The sequence below is a fragment of the Phacochoerus africanus genome, chromosome 9, assembly GCF_016906955.1.
Source record: "Phacochoerus africanus isolate WHEZ1 chromosome 9, ROS_Pafr_v1, whole genome shotgun sequence".
In the NCBI taxonomy this organism is placed as follows: Eukaryota; Metazoa; Chordata; class Mammalia; order Artiodactyla; family Suidae; genus Phacochoerus; species Phacochoerus africanus.
The window spans coordinates 27,856,833-27,881,914 of record NC_062552.1 but is presented as its reverse complement, the minus strand read 5'-3'; the positions used below and the strand labels follow the sequence as shown (position 1 = coordinate 27,881,914).

Genomic DNA, 25,082 nt, shown 5'->3' with positions numbered 1-25,082 from the left:
TGTGCAGTCAACTCCTTTGTTTAGTTATATCTAAACAATGGTTTGACTAGTCTTTCTTCACACACGCAGTACATAATACATATTGGCACACATTAAGTTGATGACCATAGTTGAAGTTCGGTTAATTACAGTTTATTTTATGTCCTTGACTTTCTATTTTGAAATAATGTTAGACTAAAAGAAAAGCTGTGAAGAAAAGTAGTAATCAAAGTATGATTTTCAAAACCAAGGAAATTAACATTGGGTCTTTTGAACACCATCTTAGTGTACATAGCTGCTATCATTTTAGAAAAAGATGCTTTTGTAGTATGATAAAGCTATCTTACTCCTGGTCTTGTAAACCTTCTATGTATTCATAGAAAATGGAATGGGAAAATATTTAGAATTACAAATGCAAAATTAAATAACAGCAAAAAAATGCATTGTACTAAAATTATCTCGTTTTTGGTGTCCTATTCATGAATTTTTCCCAATCAACTTGGATTGTTTTCTCTGCATATCTGTGCATTTTGTTCCAATTTTATTTTTCTTATCAGACTTTTAGAGGGATAAATATTATTTTAGAACTTTTTAATGGGATTTCCTTTCTCCCCTGGCTTATACAGGACATACAGGTTTTGCTTGACTATTAACTAAACCCATGACCCATCCCCATTTGCTTCATGAATATCTTTAGGGAAAACATTGCCTTCTTCCTCTCTTTTTAAAAAAAGCCACTATCAGGATTTCTTTGAAAGCAGGTTTGTTTATTGATGTTGATTCTGAGCCCTAAATTGTTTGGGCTTGGACCAGGACAAACAAGTGGGTTAATTAAAGTAAACCATTAACTTCAACCCAATCTCTCCAAAGCCAACCTGATTTTCAGATATAACTGTAAAAACACTTGTCCTTGGAGATTATAAACTGGTTAAAATTTTTAAGAGTACATGCTAAAAGACATATTTATCAAATTAACATCAAGGCTTTTATGTGTCTTCCTTTATTCCAGTCTCATTTCAATGAGTACTTGACCTTGAATGCTGGGAGCCAACAGGAGAGAGACCAAGGAACATTGACTGATCCTTTAGAGGTCGAGGGCAAGACTACACAAGGAAGAGGATTTAAAGCAAACGAACCTCAAGGGATGCAGCAAAGTGACCTCTTCAAAGCTGAATATGTCTTTATTGTGGACTCTGAAGGGGAAGAAGAAGCTACAACTAGCAAAAGTGAACAAGGCCCCCCGAGAGGGATGAGCACCACAGCTGCTCGGCCCACATCCCTAGCCATCTCATCCAGCCTGGCCTCTGACTCTGTGCGCCCCAAAACACGGGGGGCAGACCTCCAGGCCCCATCACATCCTGAAATGCCTCATGGGATGGCTCCTCAGCAAAAACATGGGCAGGTAGGTTTTTCTTCTTGTCATTAAAAAAAGAAAGAAAGAAAGAAAAAAGTTTCATACTCCTTGTTCTAGACTGTCTGCAAAGGCCTTCCTAAGCATTCAAGACATATAAAACTCTCAGAGAAAGATATTAAAAAACCAAAGTCCCAAGATCAGAAATAATATATTCATAAGGCAAAAAGGATTATATGCAATTATACTGTGAATTGGCTAAAGAGAACATATAAACACTTAGCTGGAGTGGATTTGGGGACACAGCAATTCCTTTCTGAAAATTCTTGGAGAAGATGGGTAATGGGAATTTCTTAGGGGAGAGAGTTTGGTGAGCTGGATGTATCAGGAAGCACATTTCAGAGATGAGAGAGATGCAGCAAAAAGACATCAACTGGTTACTAAGTATAGACATGTTACTTTTAAACTAGTCAAAGAGTAGTAAAAGTATACACAAGGAAATAAGAATATGTAGGGGATATCCCTCGCTCCTGTGTGTCTTAAGGGAAATATCTCCTGTGCTCCTGGAAGCCACCAGCAGCAGGGCTAGCCTCAGTGAACTGGGCAGAAGATCCCACTTCAAAACTTTGCAGCAAGATTGAAAGCTTCCTTTCAGGTGGAAAGCCTTTGATACAGTAGGATAAGACCCTTATCTGTGATGGCAGGAAAGAAAGGGGGGTGGGTAGGGAGGAATTTTGAAGGGAAAAAAAAAATAAGATGACTGGCTGTTTGGGGTAATGAAGCTATCAGATGACTTTGACAAGGTATAGAAGTTGGGAATGCAGAGGCTGGCTTTGGGAGTAAATAATAGGTGCAAACAATGAGAGTGAGTCTGTACTAGGATGTCCTACTCAGGATTTGCTAGACCAGGCATTTACAAGCAACCCAGCGCAGGGGGGAGAACATTTGTATGGGTGAGTTGGCCTTTGGGTGCTCCCAGGACCTGTGCAAAACTAGAGTAGGCAGCTTATCTTTGGTGCCACCTTATCTTTATTTATGCAGCCTTCACCGACTTCCTGATGCTTATTTCTATCACCTTCAAGTATCTAGTACCCTCATGCCGCCTTTTGGTGGTAGACTTTCACTGGGGTACCATCGGTTTAGTCTATTAAGCTAAAACACTTATTTCTTCTTAAAGTTTATTTTCAGCTAGTTATTAAAAATATTCGAATCATATAATTCATCGTATTTCTGTAAGTGGTGATAGGCTTAAACATTTCTTTCTTGCCTTAGGAAAGATGATAGGATAAGAACATTGGAAATGTGAGAGGTTCTGTAGCCAGTGGAGGATAGTTTAATGTGGCCCCTTTGAAGAACATGTGGACATGATACCAAATATAAACAAAGAGAATTATTCTTCGTGAAGCAATGTTTGGATTTTCAATTTACTCTTTTCCTCAACTGATAGATTTCTTCTGTTGAGTTGGTCATTTACTTTGTTTTCATGGGACCAAATATACAGAAGCCCGACTAGAGAGTAGAAGCACATTTGGGATCTCTTTTGCCAAAAGAAGTTAGTTAGACACAGGTTCATGTTATCAAAGCTCCGAATGGAAAGGCAAAGCTCAGCCTGATTCATTTGTGGTGGTTGAACATTATGATGAAGGCAGACGGAGGAAAACTGGGTCCTGAAATGTTTGGGAATAGCCATTGTTCCTGATTCCATGTCTGACAATAATCCATTTGAGTGATTGTGTGATGAAGAGTAGGTCATCACGATAATACGATTAAGATGAAATAAAAGTAAGATGACGGTTATCCACAAATGTAAACTGAACAAAAAGGACCAGCTCATGAAGGAAGGCACTCTGAGACATTTCATGTAGTCAGTGGTTGAAGCTTATGGTAAAAAGCCTCCAGATCATCCAGTGATTGGATTACCTGATGCCAACAACATCAGTATCTCAATCAGAAATGCAGTTAATGAAGCGCATTTCTGGTCTCCCTGGGAAAAATGAATCCACGTCTAGAATTGTCTATACAGGAGTTCCTGTTGTGGTACAGCGAAAATGAATCCAGCCAAGAACCATGAGGTTGCGGGTTCTATCCCTGACCTTGAACAGTGGGTTAAGGATCTGGCGTTGCCGTGAGCTGTGGTGTAGGTTGAAGGTGCGGCTCTGATCCTGCATTGCTGTGGCTGTGGTGTGGGCCAGCAGCTACAGCTCCAACTCAACCCCTAGCCTGGGAACCTCCTTATGCCATGGGTGTGGCCCTAAAAAGCAAAAAGCAAAAAAAAAAAAAAAAAACACACACACACACACAAAAACAAATTGTCTATACGTGATCATTATCAGTTAGTCAGGACTAATTTCTGAAGCTATAGGCTGGCCTTTCACTTTTCTATAAGTTGCCTAGGTGTCACTTTCTTCCCACATCTTGTGCTTTTCTCCTTCAGGGCTCCTCAACTATCATCCAAGGACAAGCTTTGTGCCTTTGCATCCCTGGCGCTTGATTCCTCTGTGTGTGATGCTGCTTTCTCCGCAGCTCATTTTCATGTTCACGGCTTGGGCTACTTGATACTCTAAGCTTGGCTCAAGAGCCCCTTTTCCTAACAACATTCCCTTTGAGGAGGAGTTCGTTTTTCTCCTACAGATTTGTCATTTTCCTTATAGTTTGTAGTCTTTTTTTAAAATCTCCACCATAACTCCTTTTTGCCTGAGTTCCAGGATAGATTTTATCTTTCTCCCTTACTAGACTGAGGACAACTTGAAGTCAAGGCCTGTCTCTTGTTCATTTCTGTATCTCTAGCTCTTCGGGTAGTGTCTTGCATACATGTGAGGTTCAATACAGTTTATGAAAAGCATCAAAATTTAAAAGTTCACGGCTTTGAAGTCCTTGCTCAGATAATGACTCTTTCTTGAAGCCCGCTTTGGTGCCTTCCCTGAAAGCAAACATTCCCTCAGTATGATTTCTGTACATCTTTTCTATTATCCTATTCCAGCTTGTGTTATAACTATTTAGGTACATGCCTTATCTCCCCTAGCAGATGGTAAAGTCTTTAAAGGCAAAGTCCTTGTTAAATCCATTTTTATTAAACACTTTGTTCCCTACAGTGGTTACTATATTATTTTGAACATAGTCAACATAAATATTGGGCTGAGTGTATCTTGTGTTCCAAATACTTTTATTGAAGCAGCATGTTTAGGTAAAAGTACATTGTGTTAAAAACCATTAAAGGATTTAGGAGTTCCCACTGTGGTGCAGTGGAAACAAATCCAACTAGGAACCATGAGGTTGCGGGTTTGATCCCTGGCCTTGCTCAGTGGTTAAGGACCTGGTGTTGCCGTGAGCTGTGGTGTAGGGTGAAGATGCAACTGGGACCTGATGTTGTTGTGGCTGTGGCATAGGCTGGCAGCTGTAGCTCCGATGAGACCCCTAGCCTGGAAACCTCCATATGCCATGGATGTGGCCCTAAAAAGCAAAAAACAAAACAAACAAACAAACAAAAACCATTAAAGCATTTAAAATTTGAAAGCATAAGATAAAAATAAAAAGACTATATAGTATAAGTAGTTGAATCAAAATTATCTCAAATAAAATTCAGAAAGAAAAGCGTAATGTTTTCGGTGTTAATGTTTGAATGTTGGTATGGATGTCTCAGAATTCTCTTTCCTAGGGATAGTATTAGACTTAAAAGAGAGGTGAATATGCACATAAAAAACCAGAATGATTTGTCTGAAACACCTATGATAAAGCCTGGAACTATGGCAGTAACAATGGGAATAAAAAGAGGGACTTTATGGATAGAATTAACTGGATTTGTTCATTGGCAGTATGCGGGAAAAGAATCAGTGATGAGTGAAATTTATAACCAAGGAAACTGAATAAATGTTGCCATTAATTGAGCAAAGAATAACAGGTCTTGGGAAAGGATAGGAAGAGATGAGACAGCTGATGTTGTTTCGAGATGCCTCGTGGCATGGCGTGATGCCAATAAGAAAGAAGCTGGAAGTGTGAATCTGGACACAGGAGGGAGATGGGAGACGAGAGGTATTTGCTGTGGAGCTGAGGCTATGAGGATGGAGCTCATGGCAAAAATGTCAAACAGGAAGACACGAGATATAAGGCAAGACATGGTAAAGTACTAAGGGCCTGTGAAAGATGAGAAGCCAAAACAGGAGGCTGAGAGGGGACCAAAGAAGTTGGGTTTCATGCAGGGGAAGCTAAAGGGACTTTCACAAAAAAGTACTTTATAAGCAAGTTCCAATAAATAAAATATATGAAAAGTAATTTATTAATCAATAGTTTTCGGGCAATAATTTTAAGGTAGCTCAGTCATGTTTTGATAAAACTCAAATGAATTTGGTATCAATCATATCCATTAAGGAATACAAAATACTAACCCACAGAAGGACATTCTGGCAGCATGACATGTTTTGAGCACAGACATGGAGTTATCCTATATGAAGACAAGGGTTCTCTCACTTTTATGTGAAACCTCCTGAAAAATGCCCCTTTCCTCTACAACATCCTAATGTCATATTTTCTAGCTGCCTTACCAGATTTTCTTTCTGTGCATCAGCAAGTAATTCTGCCCAATGGGACAGCCAGGTTAATATATGCTGCTGCTTGACTTAGAGAAGATTAGAAGCTAGGGGATCAAGAAGCCAAGATCAAAGCTGGAGAAGGATCAAAAGGCTTTTTACTGATAGAGCTGGAGGTGAAGCACTAGGGGTCCCTACAAGGAAAGGAGAGGATTCTCCTTCATCAGTACTATTAGAACCAGAAGATGTGTAGGAATGGGGTCAGGGATGTGGGGTCTGATCTGGCCACTGTCTCAATTTGGAATATGAGAGCCCTTCCCCTTTCTCAGGTCAATGCCTGGAGCCTGACCCCTGTTACCTGCTTGGACACTGACCTCCTCTGGGCTCCTTTTCCTCTGGGAGAAGGGAAGGAGGCTGTCTGTCATCTGACCATCTCTGCTTCAGAAGAGTTGCCTGATGCCTTCTATTAAAACATTATTAATGGAGTTCCCATCGTGGCTCAGCAGTAATGAACTCAAATAGTATCCATGAGGATGCAGGTCTCACTCAGTGGGTTAAGGATCTGGTGTTGCCATAAGCTGTGGTGTAGGTTGTAGATGTGGCTCAGATCCCACGTTGTTGTGGCTGTGGTATAGGGCAGCAGCTGCAGCTCTGATTCAATCCCTGCCTGGGAAATTCCATATGCTGCAGTTGTGGCCCTAAAAAGACAAAAAAAAAAAATCTAACACAATCTAAAGTATTATAAATATAATACAAGTCAAAATAAAATACAAAACACAGTCAAATAACATAGGGTCCTCAAAGTCCCTTAAATATAGAAGTTAGGAGGTTGTGTGATGACCTTGATGGGAAGAGTGTGAGAGGGGTGATGGGGCAGAAAAGTTGGGAAATGGATAAGTGGTGAGGAAAGGGAGGTAATGTTTTGGAGAGAAGGTGTGAGAAAGCAAAAATGAGACTGGCAACTTAGGGCCATGCTCCTCTGGGTAGTTACTTGAAATCATAAACCCTAGTGTCTTCATTCGTAGAATGGGGCAATGATATCAACTTGCCTTGTGAAGATTAAATGAGATTATATATATGGCCTGGAGTAGTTCTTGGCCTCCAATAGGTTCTTAGGAATGATTCATTGTACTTAAAGAGCTGGAGATGGTAGCACATTTGGGGCCACAGGATAAAGAACATGTGAGGAGGGAGAGGTTTTATACATTGGTTCAAACACAGCTTGGATATAAGAACTGAAGAAAGGACACATGCAAAAAAAAAAAAAAGCAAGATTAGAAGGACTAGCTGTGTCCTTCTTACAATTCTTACCAAAAAATTCTGGGAAATTTGGACATTGCACACACTTATTAAAAATCTAGATTTTAGAAGTTCCCACTGTGACACAGTAGATTAAGGACCCAGCATTGGTACAGCTGTGGTGTAGGTCACAGCTCCAGGTTGGATTTGATCCCTGGCTGTGGGTGCAGCTGAAAAAAGAGAAGAAGAAGAAGAAGAGGAAGAAAAGAACCTAGATTTTAGGGATCTGTGGAAAAGAGGTTGCAACAAATTATTTGAACTGAGCACTGGACATAGAAACCTTCCCTACAGTCCTGGGGCTTAATTTTATAATGAAATGCTCTGGTCATACCAGCACATTGTGTCAGAACACCCTTTATATGTCTCTTTTACCCCAGTAGACTTGCTAGCCCTGTGATAACAAAAAAAAATCTTCTGTCCCCATCACCTAACATGATTCCTGGGACAGGATAGGTGCTTAGGAAATACCTGATGAATGAATGAATGATCCTCCTCTTCCCATGACCCTGTGATATAAACAGGGAATATACATCATGACCTAAATTCTCTTAATTCACAGCTGAGGGAAAACATAATAATAGAGGATGGAAGACAGCCTAGGACTCCTGCCTCATAGCTTGGCTGTTGTTTCATGTTTTGCATATGAAAACACATCATCCATCTTGGGATTTAGAGATTGGAGATTTTGAAAAGAGCTAGGAGGTTAAACTTCCATGTTAGCTCTGCTAACTGCTGAGAAGAAAAGCTTGGAGTGCCACAAGTTCCTGAAGAATGACGTGTTTAGCTTAAGATGCCAGGAGGTAATTTGCACATGCCCATCAGCTGGATGACTTTGCAACTGCATGCAGAGCAGAACTACATGGGGCCCAAGAGTGAAGGAAACAAAACAGGAGTCAGCCTTGCACTAGCAGGTGGGAGGGGACCCAAGTAGTAACTCAGATTCTGGCTGGGCCCACTTGATCATATAATCGCCTTGAGGCAATTGAAATGATTGACCATACTGAGGCCCTCATTCCTCTAATTTATGTACCTATCCCTGACCAAGAGATTTTATTGTTTTAACGACCTTTCCCTAGTGATCTTCCTAATGCCATCTCCCCATTTCCTTTCTTGTTTAGAATGATACTGATTCCATCCATTATCTTAACCTGCTTTGTCACTGTCCATGGTGAGTGACACTGGACATACCAAAGAGAACTTCTCTGACTTGGTAGGAGGCCCTGGCTCTGCTCTGATGCTGATAGAACCCCTGCAGTCCCTTACTGGTGTCTAGTTGCTTCCTCTGGGTGAGATTAATTGTATCATTGACTCAGGGGCAGAAGAAGTTCAGTTATGGAAAATCAAGTTGCTTTGACAATTGCAGCAGAAGCTGAGGAAGCCTTTTAAAAGGATGGTCTACTGACTTCTCGATGTCTGAACTCAAATATCTGTGCTGCTGTAAAGGTAAAGACTGACCTGGACATTAGAGTCATTGTTCTCTCCACCCCCCGCTCACCCCTATTGCCCAGACAATTGCTGAGGGAGGTGATGATGCCTCCTTTGAGGAGACACCACATCCCTGCTCTCTGTCCTGTTCCTACACCCATGAGACACTTTACAGCCTCATTCCTGCACAAAGGGAACCCACCAAGCATTAGACAGTAGGGGAATAAACTTTAAAAAAACATAGTACCTGACTTCAAGGAACTTGGGAAACAGATGCACTTGGAAATAATGACACTGAAAGGTGACGTGTTTAAGGAGCAGTGGGAGGTCTAGGAAGAGGATGCTTAAATTGACCTGGGCCACCAGGAAGGGTTCACGTTGTCTCAGCTGAAACATGAAAGATGAGTAAAAGCGTTCTTGGCCAAGAACCAGGACCCAGCATTTCAGAGAGTGGGGATGGCGAGGGAAGTCCCCACACACTAGAAGAGGGTGGAAAAGAGGAGGAATATAGTAAGGGCTCATCTAATGATAGGAAATTTACCCTAGGAGAGAGTGATGAAAAAGAAGCCACAGAAAAAATAGTTTTGAAAAGAGGCAAGAGATTGGAAGTCAGATTCCATAGAGAAATCAGAAGAGTGCCTGTTGGGTTTAGGAAAAAATAAGCCATTGGAGACACTGTTGATAACAGTGTCTGTGGAAGAGTAGTGGGTAAAAGCTATTATGAAGTCAGAGGAAGTGTATTACTTTTTTACTGCTGCATAACCAATCACCACAAATTTAGTGACTTAAAAAAAATCCTACCGATTTATATTCTCTAGGATTTTGTAGATGAGAGATTTGGGCACAGTTGAGCTGGATCTCACAAGTTTGAGACGAAAATGTCATATTCATCTCATCTGGAGGCTCTCTAAGCTCCCCCATGTTACCGGCAGAATTCATTTTCTTGAGGCTGTAGAATGTGCTGCTTTCTTCTTAAAGTTGACAATAGAAGGAGTCTCTTCTACTTTGATCTCTACGATTTTGACCCTCTTTTAAAGGGCTTATTTGATTAGTGTTACTGAGTCCAAGCTACAGACTGCTTGCCATGTGTCAGGCCCGTAAATTTAGAGAGGAGTTGTTGGAGCAGGGAAGAGTGACTTTTTTTGGAAAGCCAGCAGACTATGAAGATGGCAGACTAGTGTCCCAAAGAACCATCTCCTCCAAGTTAGAATCCAGGCTTCTTTTATACTAACAGGGGAGAGGACATGGTTGGAATTCTTGATATTGGAATCCTTTGTTCTTGCAGCCATTCATGTAGGTCAGGTTTTCCTATAAACCTCCAATAAGACAAATGTTATCTTCTGCTCTGCAACTTTTTATCTATGAATGGAAAAGTATTATACCTTTGAAGGTCAGAGCCCTAAGAATGGGGTATCCTGTATATTTCATGCTATAGGCAACATTCTTAACTTGTAGCAAAAGCAATAGAATATAAAGATAAAAGAAACAGATCCAGTATGAAGTCATATTTGTTCTTCACTATTGCATTAGGTCATGTATACTCTGGATAATCTCCATTTGATTAAGTTAGGGTCACCTGATTAGGAACCTTAAATAAATCTGTGAAACTCCTTCGCCTTTGCCAGGTTCTATTTGTTAGAAGCAAGTCAGTCTGTTTATACCATAGAGCATTCTTTGGGAAGTCACTTTAGGGTGTGTTGGCCACACAAAGTAAGGAAATCAGTACAGAGTTGGTTTAGTACAGATGTGGCTGAGAGGGATCAGATCTTGATGCATGTATGTGCACATGTTTTTATCAGCTAGCTTTTGCTGCTTAACGAATTGTGCCAAAGTTGAGTGTTTTCAAACAGCAGCTATGCATTCAGCTCAAAAATCTGCAGGTCAGAAATTTGGCTGTGTTCAGCTGGATGGTTCCGCAGATCTAGGTCAGTCTCAGTTGATCTTTGCTGTAGTTCACTTATACATCTGCGGTTGGCTGCTGGTGACTGGTTAGCTAAGATGGGTTTTTGCATCCTGCGATATATTAGCCTGGGCTCATTTACATCATGGTGATATTCTGTACTTGGCACGCCAGTAAGCTCCAATGCACAAGAGCTTTTCAAGCCACTTGTATCACGTTTGCTAATGTCCCACTGATTATGGTGAGGGAAAAGAACTTTGCCATCTTATGAAAAGAGTAGGAAATGTGGGTATTTTTACAATCTACTGCATGACTGTTATTATTGTATTTTTAAAGCTGGAAGTATTATGCTTTATATTTATGTTAGGATGAGAAAACTAATGGAAAAGAAAAGATGGATACATAGCATGTGCGGGAATAACAGAAAAAAATGGGATCCCCAAGAAAGCAAGCACTGGTGCAATTCAGAGTACATTTAAAAAGGGAAAATCCATCATTTTTCCTTAGAACAAAGGAAAGGGAATGAGTAGAGATCTAGAAAAAATAATTTTCCTGGTAATCTCAATTTTCCTTGGAGAAAAGTAATCTAGGTCACATATTGAGCCCAATGAGGGAGGTGCTGGGAAAAGTGTTTGTGGAAGAGCCATTGTTCAGAATGGGAGAGGAAGCTGAGGTCAAAACATAAGAAAAACAACCCACAAAAAAGCTGAGTGGTACAGGGCCCAGCTGAGGCTATAGACCTTAAATTGATGATAACATCAATCTACAGTATCTTACCCAGCCCATGTATGAATTAGAAAAAAGTGTCCCCTCTGCCTAGTGCAGGAGGGGTCAGCCTTACTCTGAGCTGGTGCCCTTGTGCAGGACAAGTTCATAAATCAAGTTGACAGCCCTGCCAGTCAACAGAGTTATGTTAAATTTGTTTAATAGCAGCTTTAAGTAGAGTAGGTGTAGAGGTATTATGGTGGTTGTGACATTACAACAGAATCTGCTCAGTGACATTACACGTGTCCATCAGTGAGAAGAGGACAGGTAAGTAGGTAAGTTTAGGAGGCCAGGCTGCCATAATATAATGCTTGCCTGTGAAGACAAAGAAGAAATGAGAGTTTCTGTCTTGTATGACTACAGATTTGGGAAGAATTGCACAACTATATGGACCAACAGGGTTCAAATCTCAGGAACTATTCAGGATATCAGGGAGCAGATTGGTCACTTTGGTTTTTATTCAAGTATTTTGGAATCCCATGGACACATTAGGAAAAACTGAGTATTTATAGAAACAGTAATTTTAGATTGACTAAAATGACGAGGTAGCTCTACTAAAGAAATTTGTTGTTAAAATACTCCATAACCTCTATTATACAGGATCCAAGGTGGATTTAGGTTTAAGATCATCCACTTGATGAAAGCAGAACCTTGTAAGCATCTTCTGTTACTGAGGTTATTGTGAATGTATTCAGAGTTTAGGATAGGTTTTCTTTTTTCTTTTTCTTTTTTTTTTTTTTTTTGTCTTTTTGCCATTTCTTGGGCCGCTCCCGCGGCATATGGAGGTTCCCGGGCTAGGGGTCTAATCGGAGCTGGTTGCTGCCAGCCTACGCAGATCCACAGCCATGCCAGATCTAAGCCACGTCTGTGACCTACACCATGGCTCACGGCAATGCTGGATCCTCAACTCACTGAGTGAGGCCAGGGATCGAACTCACAACCTCATGGCTCCTAGTCAGATTTGCTTCTGCTGCACCATGATGGGAACTCCAGGATAGGCTATCTAAGAGAAAAAAGTTTGCAAGTTGGTGGGAGCAGTCTTTTCCTCTGAATGAGCCCCTCAAAATTACAGTCCTATGATTTCAACATGATAATTTGATGGATAATCAGGATGAATTAATGGGCTTCTTATAAAAATTGAAGTTATTTGGAAACATGATTGAAAAGGTGATGGAATTTTTGTGGCTGCTATCAATTTCACATTTTTTTTTAAACCAAAAGCTATGGGATAACATGCAAAGAGACTCTACCTAGTCTTGAAATTTCCTCATTCCTTCTGTGAGGAGAGACCAGTCACTGGAAACAATTAGAGAAGACCTTTCACTTATGGCTGGCTAATCACATGAGTCAGTTTTATAAACCCTAGATAAGCAGAATTGTTTCTAAGTAAAATTTATGCCAGGGAATTGTTAAAATTTCTTTCTCAATTTGATTGGGTTCTGCTTGATTTTCAATTATCCCTGATTTTCAATATTCTGGGTTCCATGCCAAAATTATTCAAAAATTATTTATGTGGCAAGAATTCTGTGTTGCAAACATAGGAATAAATTTACATATAAAAATAAAGGAATATTTTGGGTACATTTGCTCAGAAACTTAGAAGTTTGGGGTGAATTGTTTGAATCTATCAATTTAAAATATTTTTAGAACTTGAAACTATATGATATGAAAATCTTCGCATTAGGTCTGAAGCATACCCTCCTAACATGTTGTAGAGCAAAATCAAGAAATATCTTTTAGTGAGTTTGTGAACCAAGTTTTTGCTAAGTTAATCATTATGATCATACATTTTTCTGCTATTTACTGTAATATATAATTATTATTATATAAATACTGCATATTACGTGCATATATAACTTAGTAAATATTCATTAATATTTTGAATAACTGATGTTCCCTAAATTCTTTATTAGATACAAATATTTTCCTTTCTTTTATGGATTGATGGACTCAAACCAATAACTTTGAAGGAAAATCTCTGTTTGAAAGATTTGGCTTCAGAATCATTTTTAATTTCAGTATTTGTCTTAAAGTACTGGACAAAGATTTTGAAAATAGCACAAGAATACAGTACCTAGTTATTTCACTGGCTCTCCCTAGCCTCTCTTGAAAATGATACATTATTTCTTTATTTTCTTTCTATTTGATGTGGGATTGGTGGCTTGCATTGTTTCAGGCAGATTATATTCTTTCGATATGAAAGAGTATCTATTCATTCTTTCCAGCATAACCCACATCATTTTCTAACTGTTCATTCTGCCAAGTAATTAGGGAAAATGTTTTTCATAAGCTACAACTCCCTCTCTGTTTAGCCTTAGCTTTCACTCTCTCAGTTTATCACTGTATGTTGATATTGGGTGTGGCATCTTTTGAATTGGGGGCATTATTTTCAGGGTTATAGTATGTAGGAGTAGACCAAGTTTTTTGAATTTTAAATGCTAGAATTGTTAACTTTTTTATGGATGGTAGTCATTATTGTTATATTATGGTTTATATTCTTACAATGGAAGAAAACCTATTTTCCTTTTTGCAAGTGAATTCTTGAATTTATATTAATGCTGGTGTAAATCTTTTCAAATCACACAATTCCAACTTAAGATAACTATTTTAGATTTTGTCAATGACTTATTTTCCAAAGGGAGACAAGGCACATAAAGTTTTATATTTGATGCTCTTCTGGAGAATAACTGAGATACCGTATCTAATAGTTCACAGTTTATTTATATTTTATTTCAAATTCAAAGCAATGGCTTATTAGCAAAACAGAATTCCTTCCATTTCCTCCAAGGTTTAAGGCTCTCCTTTTGTGTAAACTAATAGGAGGGCTGTTTGCATAAACGTGGCAGGTGTCAAGAATGTTTTGACAGTTTCAGAGATAATGTCCTATGACCATGTCTATTTCTCTTTCCTCTAGTTCACTTCTTCTCCCACTGCCTCTGAGCAGCTTGCCTGTAAACCACCTGCTTTCTCCTTTGTTTCTCCAACTAATCAGAAAACACCACCTGCCCCCGTCAACCTCTCCGAAGCCTCTATCCTGGAGGAGATCCACACGAGGCGGCTGGATGTCACTGGGGCCCTGGTGGAAGAAACAGCTACGTACTTTCAAACTTCCGCTCACTCTGCACCCTTTTCTGCATCGAAGGGCGTGTTCTCGACGTCGCAGTTCCCCCATTCCACTCAGTTGTCAGGTTCTCCTTTGTCCCATCCAAGTGCAGCCCAGCAAAAACCTGGCCTGACGTCTGAAGCTCTCAAGAAGACGACAGCTGTCACCTCGCCCGTCCTTAGTCCCAGCGAAAGTCCGAGAACCTCTTCTTCACCGGCCTCCGGTGCTTCTCTGAAGTCGAATTCAGCCTCCTACATCCCAGTCCGCATCATCACGCACTCGCTCTGCCCGAGTCCAAAACCCTTCCCCTCCCTTTTCCACGGCTCTTCTTCCACTGTCTGTAGCCACGTGTCATCCAGCGGGAACCTCTCAAAGTCAGGGGTGAAGTCCCCGGTACCCTCCCGGCTTTCCCTCCTCACGGCCATCCTCAAGTCCAACCCTTCTCACCAAAGACCCCTCTCCCCGGCATCCTGTCCCACCTTCACTCTCAACTCCCTGACCTCTTCCACACTTACTCTCGATCAGAAAGTAAAACAAACCTCACCCACGCCGAAAAAATCTCTCTCGAGTTGCTCCCTGCGGGCAGGGTCTCCGGAGCAAAGGGAAAACCAGGTTTCTGGACTCAGCCAGCAAGCCTTTCTTTCACCTTTTTCTACCAAAGCTGCTCCCCTTCCTCAGACCCCCTCCCACATCAGTAGCAGCCCTGTTTCTTTGAATGTAGAGAAAATGCCATCCCCCTCTTCTTTGAAGAGCAGTCCCATGCTTTCCCCGCTGCAAACAAGTACCTCCAGTTCAGCGGGTCTGCCTCCTGTTCCTCCTCCAAGCTCTTCTCCTCTGTCTCCCAAGGGCAGACAGGATGCAGACCTCAGGGACCCAGGCAAGCCCAGGAATATTTGCCCACATTCTTCAAAGTCAGCCTCCTCTGCATTATCTTCTGCATCTCCTCTCACTAACCAAAGAGCCAGGCTCTCCTCCCCAGAGAAATGCTACCATCCTTCCCCAGCTCTTTCAAACTTGATAAACAGATCCAAGAGAGCATCAGCACCGCTCTCTGGCCAGGGGCAGACTCCTTCAGCTCCTCCTCCACCTTCTGTCTCCAGTGCTGGCTCTGCCTCTCTTCCCCAAATGGGGTCCTCCGCTCCCCCTTTTGCTAATCTGCCCACACAGGCGCTCCAGCTCAGTCCCTCAGCGATGCACTCAAATCTTACCTTGCCTTCAAGATTTGGGAAATCTGAAAGCTCAATATCTGACCACAGGTCATCTGTTTCAACCCCACCACCTCCCATCTCTCTAACAAGAACCAAGGAGCTGATTTCACCTTGTGCATTGTCCATGTCAACAGGCCCTGAAAATAAGAAACCCAAGGTATTTTTTTGCATGCTGCATGGTGCATGCTTTATTTGAAATATGGAAGAATCTTTTTTTTTTTTTCAGGGAAAAAGTTGATAATTATGCTATTCATTCTGCTCCTACAAGGAGAGAAAGTGCAAGGGGATCTAGGATTTGGTATATTTGAATTGCAGATGAATTATAATCTATCTAAATTTGTGCATGTTTCTGTAAAACTTTGATCTTGCAAATCCTCTTATGGTAACTCCTTATATCTATGGCTCCAAGGGCATTTTTTTCTAGGCATAATTTAAGTTATATTATTGATCCCAAAGATGGAATTGAGAGCAGTTAGATGAAATTTGGGAATACAATACATTTCTGATTATTTAATAACACACACCCTACTATCCATCAAAATATGCTGTACTGATAGATAGGAGACAGAATTAGTGTAACATGGAATATTATCATATATCTAGGCCCATATTATTGCCCAGTCAATTGTAAAACTTTCTATTTCCTTTGCTGACATTTATTTGTTGTTATTAATTTTCTTTCCCTTCTCCCAGGTTGATTTTTTTTTATTGCTCTCTATATACCTGAAGCTAAATCAATATGGATTTAGCTATATATATATTGGGCAAAAGGGAACTGAAATTTCCTTTATATGTGAAAAGTATTTGATTTATGATAAGCACTAAATACTTAGTGATTATAAAATACAGAAAGGGTGGGCAGGCTGCGTAAAGGGAAAACAAATTAAGAGAGAAAAAATATTGACTGTTATCTGTGCTGAAGCAACCCATTGAGCAAGGATGTGAAATCAGTATTTATTTTCATATGGGAAAGGACACATTTGAAGGAGTGATCCGTAGGGTGCATTTTTCCTGGTGAAAGGCAACTTGGCTCTAGAGCATGCTAGCTTCCCAGCTGTGCTCACAGAATTTAGGATGTGGAGCTTATACACCCAGAATTCAGTCACTGTTATATAAATAAAATAAAATTATGAAAGTGCCAGTATTGGGGGAACTGGGAGTTTTTAGTTCAGTGCATTGGAATAATACAGTGTTAGAGCTTTCAATTGCCATGAAGGTTGTGTTCAACCCTGTCTGTTGGGCTGGTTAACTTACAGTGGGAATGGTGAAACAACCCCTGTGATCTTGCTAATATTACCACACAACTTAAAAAGCATGCATTGAACATCTACTGTGTGCCCACGACTATGCTAGCTGTTTTGAGGATGTATGTTTTATTTTTAAGGAAAATAAGAGAGAATCCTTTTTCTTAAACAATTAAATTGTATTTAGCAGAAAAACATGCGCACATATATAATGTGGAGAGGCTACAGAGAGTTATTAAATCTACGGTAAAGCCAGAAAACAAGTATAAGGCAATGCTAACATAGAGTAGCACAGGTTATGTATAAAAGTTCACTGAGTTCAGTACAATAGAGATGGGTTGAGCTTAATGAAGAGGAAAGCAGTTGGCATTTCAGAAATGGTAAACAACCTGACCAAATATACAGAGAATGATCCTAGAGGCGTGTATGTGGAGGCCTAAGACTGGCCTTGTCATAGAATAGTCATAATAGTAATGATAATTACAGTAACAGCTATCAGATGCTTTCTATGAGTCCTAACTGTCCTAGTAGTTACACAAAGAAGTTAAAATTTAATTTAAAAGGATGATGTCGGTTGATTTTTTTGTGCCCATATGAGATTGGCAATATTACTTTCTCCATTTTATATACCAAGAAACTGTAGTTCAGTGAATAACTTGCCCAGGTTATATTTCTTATCCTGGCAGAGCTGACATTTGTATTAATTTAAGTCTGATTCTTGAAGCCATTTTCTTTATCACTGAGATTTATTGCTTCAAAGCAATAACTCATGTTAATTATCATTTTAGTCTGATTTATTAATTCTCGTGAAGGAAATAATCATTATGGAATAATGATTGGAAGTATCAATTTATATAATATTTGGATAATATAAATGTGTTTTTAGAAATGATGAAGTCCTTGTATTTTAAACTTCAAAGAAAATGGGATGGAGGAAATCTTTTACCCCAATTCTAAGTTTGAAAATCTTATTTGTCTGGTGATATAAACATTACTATTTCCTGAATTTACTGACAAATTACCTCTAAATCTACACTACCTTACACTTAAATTATTTTTTGCCTTTGTGAAACATGGTTTTACTCTACCAGCTTCTTCAGAGTATCTCTGTTTGTGGTTCACTCTGCTTTGTTCAGGTTTTGGACCAGTTTTGAAGAGCTGGAAGAGAGTAGGCCCAGAGGGGCTTCTGGTAAAGTCAAATCCTTTTCTCTCCTAACCTGTTTATCCCCAATTACTATTTATTCCAATATTGAATAGTTTTTAGCATTTGCTTTATTTTTTCTGTTTATTTTCTTTATTCCCAAGTTAATAAAGTTCAAATCTGTGGACATGCATGGTAAATTTGATGAACATGCATGAAAATATGAAGAATGATTATAATTTACCCATTTTTATCTGTTCCTTTGAATAGAATAATGTTTCTCATAATGAGTAAAATTTATAACTTCCACAAAATTAGTTTATCTTGAGACACAGTGTTCTTTGTCATATTTATTTATTCCTTGCTTCGTGCTGTTTTCTCTCTAGGTAAAAATCAGCCTACATTTTTTTTTTATTGCAAACTATTGTTGGCAGGAATTGTAACTTGAGTATAAAAAGTTCATTAAAATGGATGGATACTGGAATAGATAAATCGTTTCCCAATTTCTTTTGATATTTGACTAGTATTGTTGAAATTGCTAAGATTATTTTATAGGTTGATAAGAGGAAATAGACAAAAGCTTTAGGATATCAAAGAATTTATATGCTTTTATGGACCATTTCTTGTCCTGCTCCTTCCACTGTGGTGGTAATCCAAGGACAGGGCTCTCTTTGAAGTCAGAGAGTTTCAGATTTAGATCTTCTCCACTCAGTGCCAGGTCCAGAAAGGAAAAAGTCCTAGAATATAGATGGCCATCAAATTAAAACACAAATGCTTGAAAGATATTAGTTCAAAGTCTGGGCCCTACTGTCCTTTGATATTCAAATAAAATGGAACAGCTAGATTATGCTGAGTTCAATTCAGGTATAAAGAATGTTTGATGTTTCTTTTTCATACATAGACTCTTAAGATTCTGAATCTGCTTGTGTGAGTATTAACGGCTATATTTTAATTTCAGATATCATTTAAAAATATTATTTCGCATTATAATCATGGTCCCAGACAGGATGAGTGTCTTCCTCAATATTGCTCCCATGGCTTTTTGATCAACATATATATGGTCTGGGCAGCTTTCCCCCCCCCCCCTTGGGAAAGACTGAATATAGCAAAATTAATCCACGGAGTTTTATTTGGGTTTCCAGTATAATTTGCCTTCATTCATAAGATAGTTTAAATTTTTCTCCTCGTGAGTTATCATGATGTTCCATGTGGAAATCTGAGATGGTCATTAGATCAGAACCTCATACATACATTCCTTCACTGGTGATGTGAGGGCTCCAGTGGTATGACTGCCGTGGTCTGAAAGCTATCTAGACACAGCTTGTTTAGGGGAATCAATTTGGAGCTTTCTGATACTTCATGTTTATTTATAAAGTCTCATTCCTTTAAGACATCATAGCATTTCCAAATACACCACACTGGAAACTTGGTGGCAACAGTCTCCATGTGACTTTCTCCATTTCTGCTGATCCTCTCATCATATGGGAAATGAACAATGTGAAATGTACCTCCATGAATGAAAATGGTTCGTCTGGGTTCAAACCAGTCACTCATTCATTCAATACATATGTACTGGGCGCTTCTTGTGTGCATGTTTCAAAGCTGTGAAGATGTAGAAACAAGATTGCAATCGTGCTTGCTGAAGGAACGTTTATATTCTATGGTGAAAGAGAAACAATCAACCACCTCCCCCCATCACTTCCCAATAAGTACCTTTTCTTGTATGTTAGAAGGTCATAAACGATATGGAGAAAAGTATAGCAGGATAAGAGGTGGTGGTCGCGAATCTCTGTCAGGTGGTAGAGATGGGTTTCTTTGAGAGGATGACATCCAAGGAGGTGATGCTCTTTAACAGAGGATAGTCAGGAAAAGTTTCTAAGGCCAGAGATCATGTGGCAGGTACAAAGGACCGTTGGGACCCAGTGAGCCAAGAATAGAGTGAGTGGGGGAAAAGGAGGTAGTCAGAGGGAGATGTAACTGGGAGCTAGGTCCTGTGAGGTCTTGTGAGCCACTTCTAAGTATTTGATTTTTAGCTGGAGTAAGACAGGAAACCATTGGAGGATTTTGACTAGAAATTGATTCCTTCTTATCTACCTGGCTGGTGAGAGAGAAAGTACAGAGAACTTAGGGAGCTATTGCAACAACCTAGGCAAGTGATGATGGTGGTTCTGGTAGCTGTGAGGGTGAAGATAATATTTCTGTGTATATTTCATAGGTAGCTTAACAAACATTCAGCAGTCATTAAAGCCAGCTGTAGGTGAAATGATGTTAAAACAGCTGACACTAGACATATGTGTCTTCTTGTTTCCTTTCTTTCTTTTTGTCCCACTGTCTTCTACTCTACCTCCTCCCCGGAGTTCATGGCACCTTTCTGGGGATTCTAGATTTTCTGTGATTATTGCTTCCTTGTCATCTGTCTCTTCCATCTCTGTAGGAACCAATTCTGGGTCCCATTCCCTTTGTGTCTCTCCAGATGGCCTTTTAGAATAGATATTAGCAATGATTCCCATTCAAGTTGTCAGTGATTGACAAAAGCTTCTTTTCTTTACTCCCCAGGGAGTATTGGCATTTTTAACAGAAGGGGGCTTGCGCAGTTTTAACCTAAAGAAGAGACTCTTCCAAAGAAAAAGAAAACATGGATCCAAGGTCATGAATTCAAATCTTGGAAATTCACATCCTTGCAGAAAGATGATTGTAGAAACTTAGCATATTGGAAAAGCCTTCAGGAAATGCTTCAACATGGGAAAGATGGTGTCTAATTGGCCAGGCTCTATAAGACTTGAACAGCAGGTGAAGAACTCAAATTTTGTGTTTTTTTTCATGTCTTCTGAGTCCTACTGTGATTTTCAATTAAATACTTCAATTTAAGTCAACAAACATTTGCTGAACATTCATTCTTTGTCAGGTTGGTGGTAGCTGTTGGAAATCATAGAAAATCTCGACTAAAAGACCTCTCAGGCTAAATAGGAAGGCAGGATGTTGTAATCCAATGCAATAAATGCTATACATTTAGGAATATAAAAAGATAAAACAGCTGTGGAGACGGGACGTGGGAAGGATTGTTCAGGGAAGCTTTTTTAGTAGTTCTCATCTTTTCTGTGAGATCGAAAACCACAGACGGTAGGTTACTGTCACATTGCTTCATATCTCAGGATCATTCCAGAGCTTGTGTTCTGCCAGTAAGCAGGTGTAAGGCAGGTTTCTGGGCAACCCCCTTCTGTGAACTGGGTCAGGGCCTGGGTTGAGCTTTCATCTCAGGGAGACCCAGGCAGTGTAACCATGGTCCCTAAGGAGTAGAAGGTGTGCTTTTGGAGTGATGCTCTCATCCATGGTCAGGGACGCTTCCAGAAGAAGAAGCTGGTCGTGACGGTGGGAGGCTCTTCATCAACGCCTTCTTGTTGTTTATGGAGTCAGAGGTCCTGTCATTCACCTGTATTTAAAGTGTAACCATGAGTTCAAATCCCTGATTCTCAAGTCAAATAGTAAGTCTGTTTTGTTATCTCAGAGGTGTTTATTACAGAGCTTGTGGTGAATTTTAGGCATCAGCAATGAGGAGTGGGATAGTGGTGGGAAATACTTTGTGAAGGGGAAAGATATATGCCTTGCTCTCCCCACCTTCACATCCAGGATTTATGTCACAATATCTAGGATTGCCTATAAATAGAATTAGCTCTAATAAACTTACACACAAAATACCATTTCCTGTTTAAATGTAAACTTTGCCCTGCACCTGTAGTGGACATTTAAGAAATATCTGAATGTATACATGTGTGTGTGACTGGGTCACCTTGCTGTACAGCAGAAAATTGACAGAACACTGTAAACCAGCTATAATGGAAAAAATAAAAGTCATTATTAAAAAAGAAATATTTATTGAATGATGACTAAAAGCATAGACTATAAATTTGAAAGGTGCAATAGTATTATTTATTTATGTATTTATGTATTTATTTATTTATTTTGCTGAATTCAAAGTCAGACTGGTCAGTTCTATTTTGTATGATTAGTTAATGGTGATTTCAGCCAGTAATACAGCCTAGTATTATTATTCAAGTTATAATTACAGTGACTGGAGTGATTTGTAATTTTATTTAAAATTTTTTTATTATATATTATCTCTCTTATCATAATATTTTATTATTATTTAAAAAATTTTTTTGTATTGTCATTTCCCCAATACAATTTTTTTCCTACCGTGCAGCATGGTGACCCAGTTACACATACATGTATACATTCTCTTTTCTCCCGTTATCATGCTCCATCATAATTGACTGGATGATTTGTAATTTTAAGCCAAGGAGTAGAAACCAGTGAATTTTCTCTGAAATCTGGAAGCCTTGAAATTGTGAAGAAGAAACATGTTCCAAATTAAAATATTGTTAAGAGAACCCAAAGGAATATACTGAACACAAAAAGTATTTCTTATGGCAACAAGAATGATCTTCAGATGGAAAAGATGTGCAAAGCCCAAGGTAGATGAAGAGCTAGAAAGAACATCTGGTTGCTCTAAATAAGTTCAGACCTCCTGGTCTATACAAATTGCATCTCAAAAAATAAATTAAAATGTCTACTTTTATTGCGAAACTATTGTAAATGATGGGAAATAAGAGATTTACCAGAAAAAAAGAGTGGGATAGCGATGGGAAATATTTTCTGAAGGGGAAAGGTATATCCTTGCCTTCCCCATCTTCATGTCAGTGTTCCATTTTTTCACATTAAAAAAAATGGAAGGTAAATTCTTAAAATTAAGACAGTCTTAGTTTGTGAATGTTTACAAAAACAATTATAACTGGACGCCCGAAATTCTTTTCCAGCAATAGACATTTATTGAATGCCTTCCAAGTTCTAGCTTTTGAGCTGTCTTTCGTGATACTGTGAACAAAGAGAGGTATTTGAGGGGTTGTGATGTATTTCTGTGAATTCCCATTTGTTCTAAATGCTTAGCCCAAAGCATACTCAAGTTCAATCTCTGTATCATCCCCCATTTCAATTTTCTACATGTTATTTATCTATGACTTTTCCTATGCTTTCTTATTTATTTGATTGTTTGTCTCAGCTGATTAGGATGTAAACTCTAGAGAGTAAAGGCTTTCTGTGTTTTGTTTACTGTTGAATCTCCAATTCTTAGAGAAATGTGTGTCACAGGGTAGCTATTCAAAAATAATTTGTTGAATGAATCCATTAGTTGAACTGCCTTATCCAAATAAATCTGTCAGATGGGCTGATGCCTGCCAGGTTGGCAGAACCCAGTAGGCGAGAACTCCCTATCCTTGGTATATGGCTTGAATGAAGATTTTAAAAATGACATGCCTAAGAGGAGAGTTCATGAAATAATATAAAAATTATTATCGTTATAGTTTACAGTGACAAACCACATCGAATCAGTGGAACTGGATAGAGATAATGCCTAAAGTACTATTTTTGGATCTGGAGGAGAAAAAAGCTTACTACAGGATGGAGTTTCATTTTAATAAATGTTTAAAAAAAAGATAAAAGAATTAGGAATTTTAGGGCCATAACATACTCAGTGTGATCCAGCAATATGAAATGACTTCCGGAGTTCCTGTTTTGGCTCAGTGGTAATAAACCCAACGAAGATCCCTGGCCTCTCCCAGTTGCTATGAGCTATGGTGTAGGTTGCAGACCCAGCTTTTGCTGTGACTGTGGTGTAGGCAGCAGCTACAGCCCTGTTTTGACCCCTAGCCTTGGAACTTCCATGTGCTGTGGGTGTGGCCTAAAAAAAAAAGACAAAAATGGAAAAAAATAAAATGACTTCAACGTCTCTCTCATGTATACTCCAAATACACCACAAAAAACCAAGGAGACAATTGCAATGATTTTCATCTTCACTGTGCTAATTAAGTTTATTGTCATATCGTGTAGGTGATGATGATATGCTGCATTGTGTTAAAAATATATCTAGTTAAACATACCTTTTAAAAATTTAAAGGAATAGTGACAGAGGAGAGGGATCGTGAAATTCTTCAGCTGAAGATGAGTAAGGAGGGGTTGGTGGAAACAAGAGTATAACTTTCAAGCGGAAGAGAGCTCTTAGCCCACGCAGGAAACATATAGGACCAATGTCCTATAGGAGTAAGTTAGTCGGAAGCATATTTTGGCTTAATAGAAAGTAAATTTTATGCCAATTCTAACAGTTACACTCAAGGTGCTACCTTGGGAGGTAGGCAGGTGTTGGTGGTGTGACTGAACACATCAGCGAGATGCCCTGGATAGAGGGTGTTGAACCAGTTTGCCTTCGGTATCATTACTGATTGTAAGAGTACATGGCATTACACATCCAATAACAAGATATCACTCTGAAAATCTTCTCCAGCCATATTCTTTTGGTCAGCTGAGGCTAGGAGAACAAATGTTGCAAACGATTGCACATCCTGAAAGGGGAGGCAAGGGTATTCAGGAGATACGTGCAGAGTTACTGAGCTGGAGTGTCCGCGTCCAAATCAATGCTATGATTCAGTAGCTAGTGACCCTAGGTGAGTTTCTTAACATGTGTCTACTTCACTTTCCATATATAAAATGAATATAATAGGGTATCTGCATAATAGATTTGTTGTGCAAAGTAAATGAGCTAACACACACAAAGTTTTCAGAAGGCTGCAAGGCTTGTCGTGATCGCTAACTATTATTATTATTGCAACTTGTGACAAATAAACATAAAACCATCATGGAGTATTAGTAATATACTTTATTCTGTATGATTTGTCTGTTTAGATATTCCTTGGGAGAAAAATACAGAGAAGCATGGGTACTGGACCCAGATGGGCCTGGTTTCCAAACCTGATTCTGTTCTTTATGGGCTGTTGTCTTAGATGAGTCACCTGAACTCAACACATCTCCTTTTCCTAATGACTCTTTAGTTGTAGGGATTCTGAAAAATTAAATGAGGCAACGTATTTATTCGCTAGTGATAAATGGCAATGCTTATTTCCCGTGCAGAGACAGCATTTCACTTTCCATCCTTATCCAGATAACACTGTTGTTTGGAGACCATAGCAGTGCAGGATCAGAATAGTGACTGCAGGCTCTAAGGGACCAGGCGCTTTCTTCTTCCAGTCTGGTGTTTTAATTTTTTTTTAACTTAAACTTCTTCCTAAGGAAAATGAATGTGCCAGCCTCTTAGCTT

The 25,082-nt window shown here is 39.3% G+C and overlaps 1 protein-coding gene across 9 annotated transcripts in view; it reads left to right on the top strand.

Moving 5' to 3' along the window:
- Positions 1–25,082, top strand: part of MLIP (muscular LMNA interacting protein) — a 232,110-nt gene that overhangs the window by 101,359 nt on the left and 105,669 nt on the right. For 7 of the 9 annotated variants that reach the window (XM_047796250.1, XM_047796249.1, XM_047796248.1 and 4 more), the window contains 2 exons: positions 989–1,381; positions 14,157–15,710. In XM_047796250.1, coding sequence (XP_047652206.1) covers positions 989–1,381; positions 14,157–15,710 — 1,947 coding nt within the window. The remainder of the gene's footprint in view (positions 1–988; positions 1,382–14,156; positions 15,711–25,082) is intronic. The other 2 variants (XM_047796244.1, XM_047796251.1) reach the window with 2 other exon arrangements.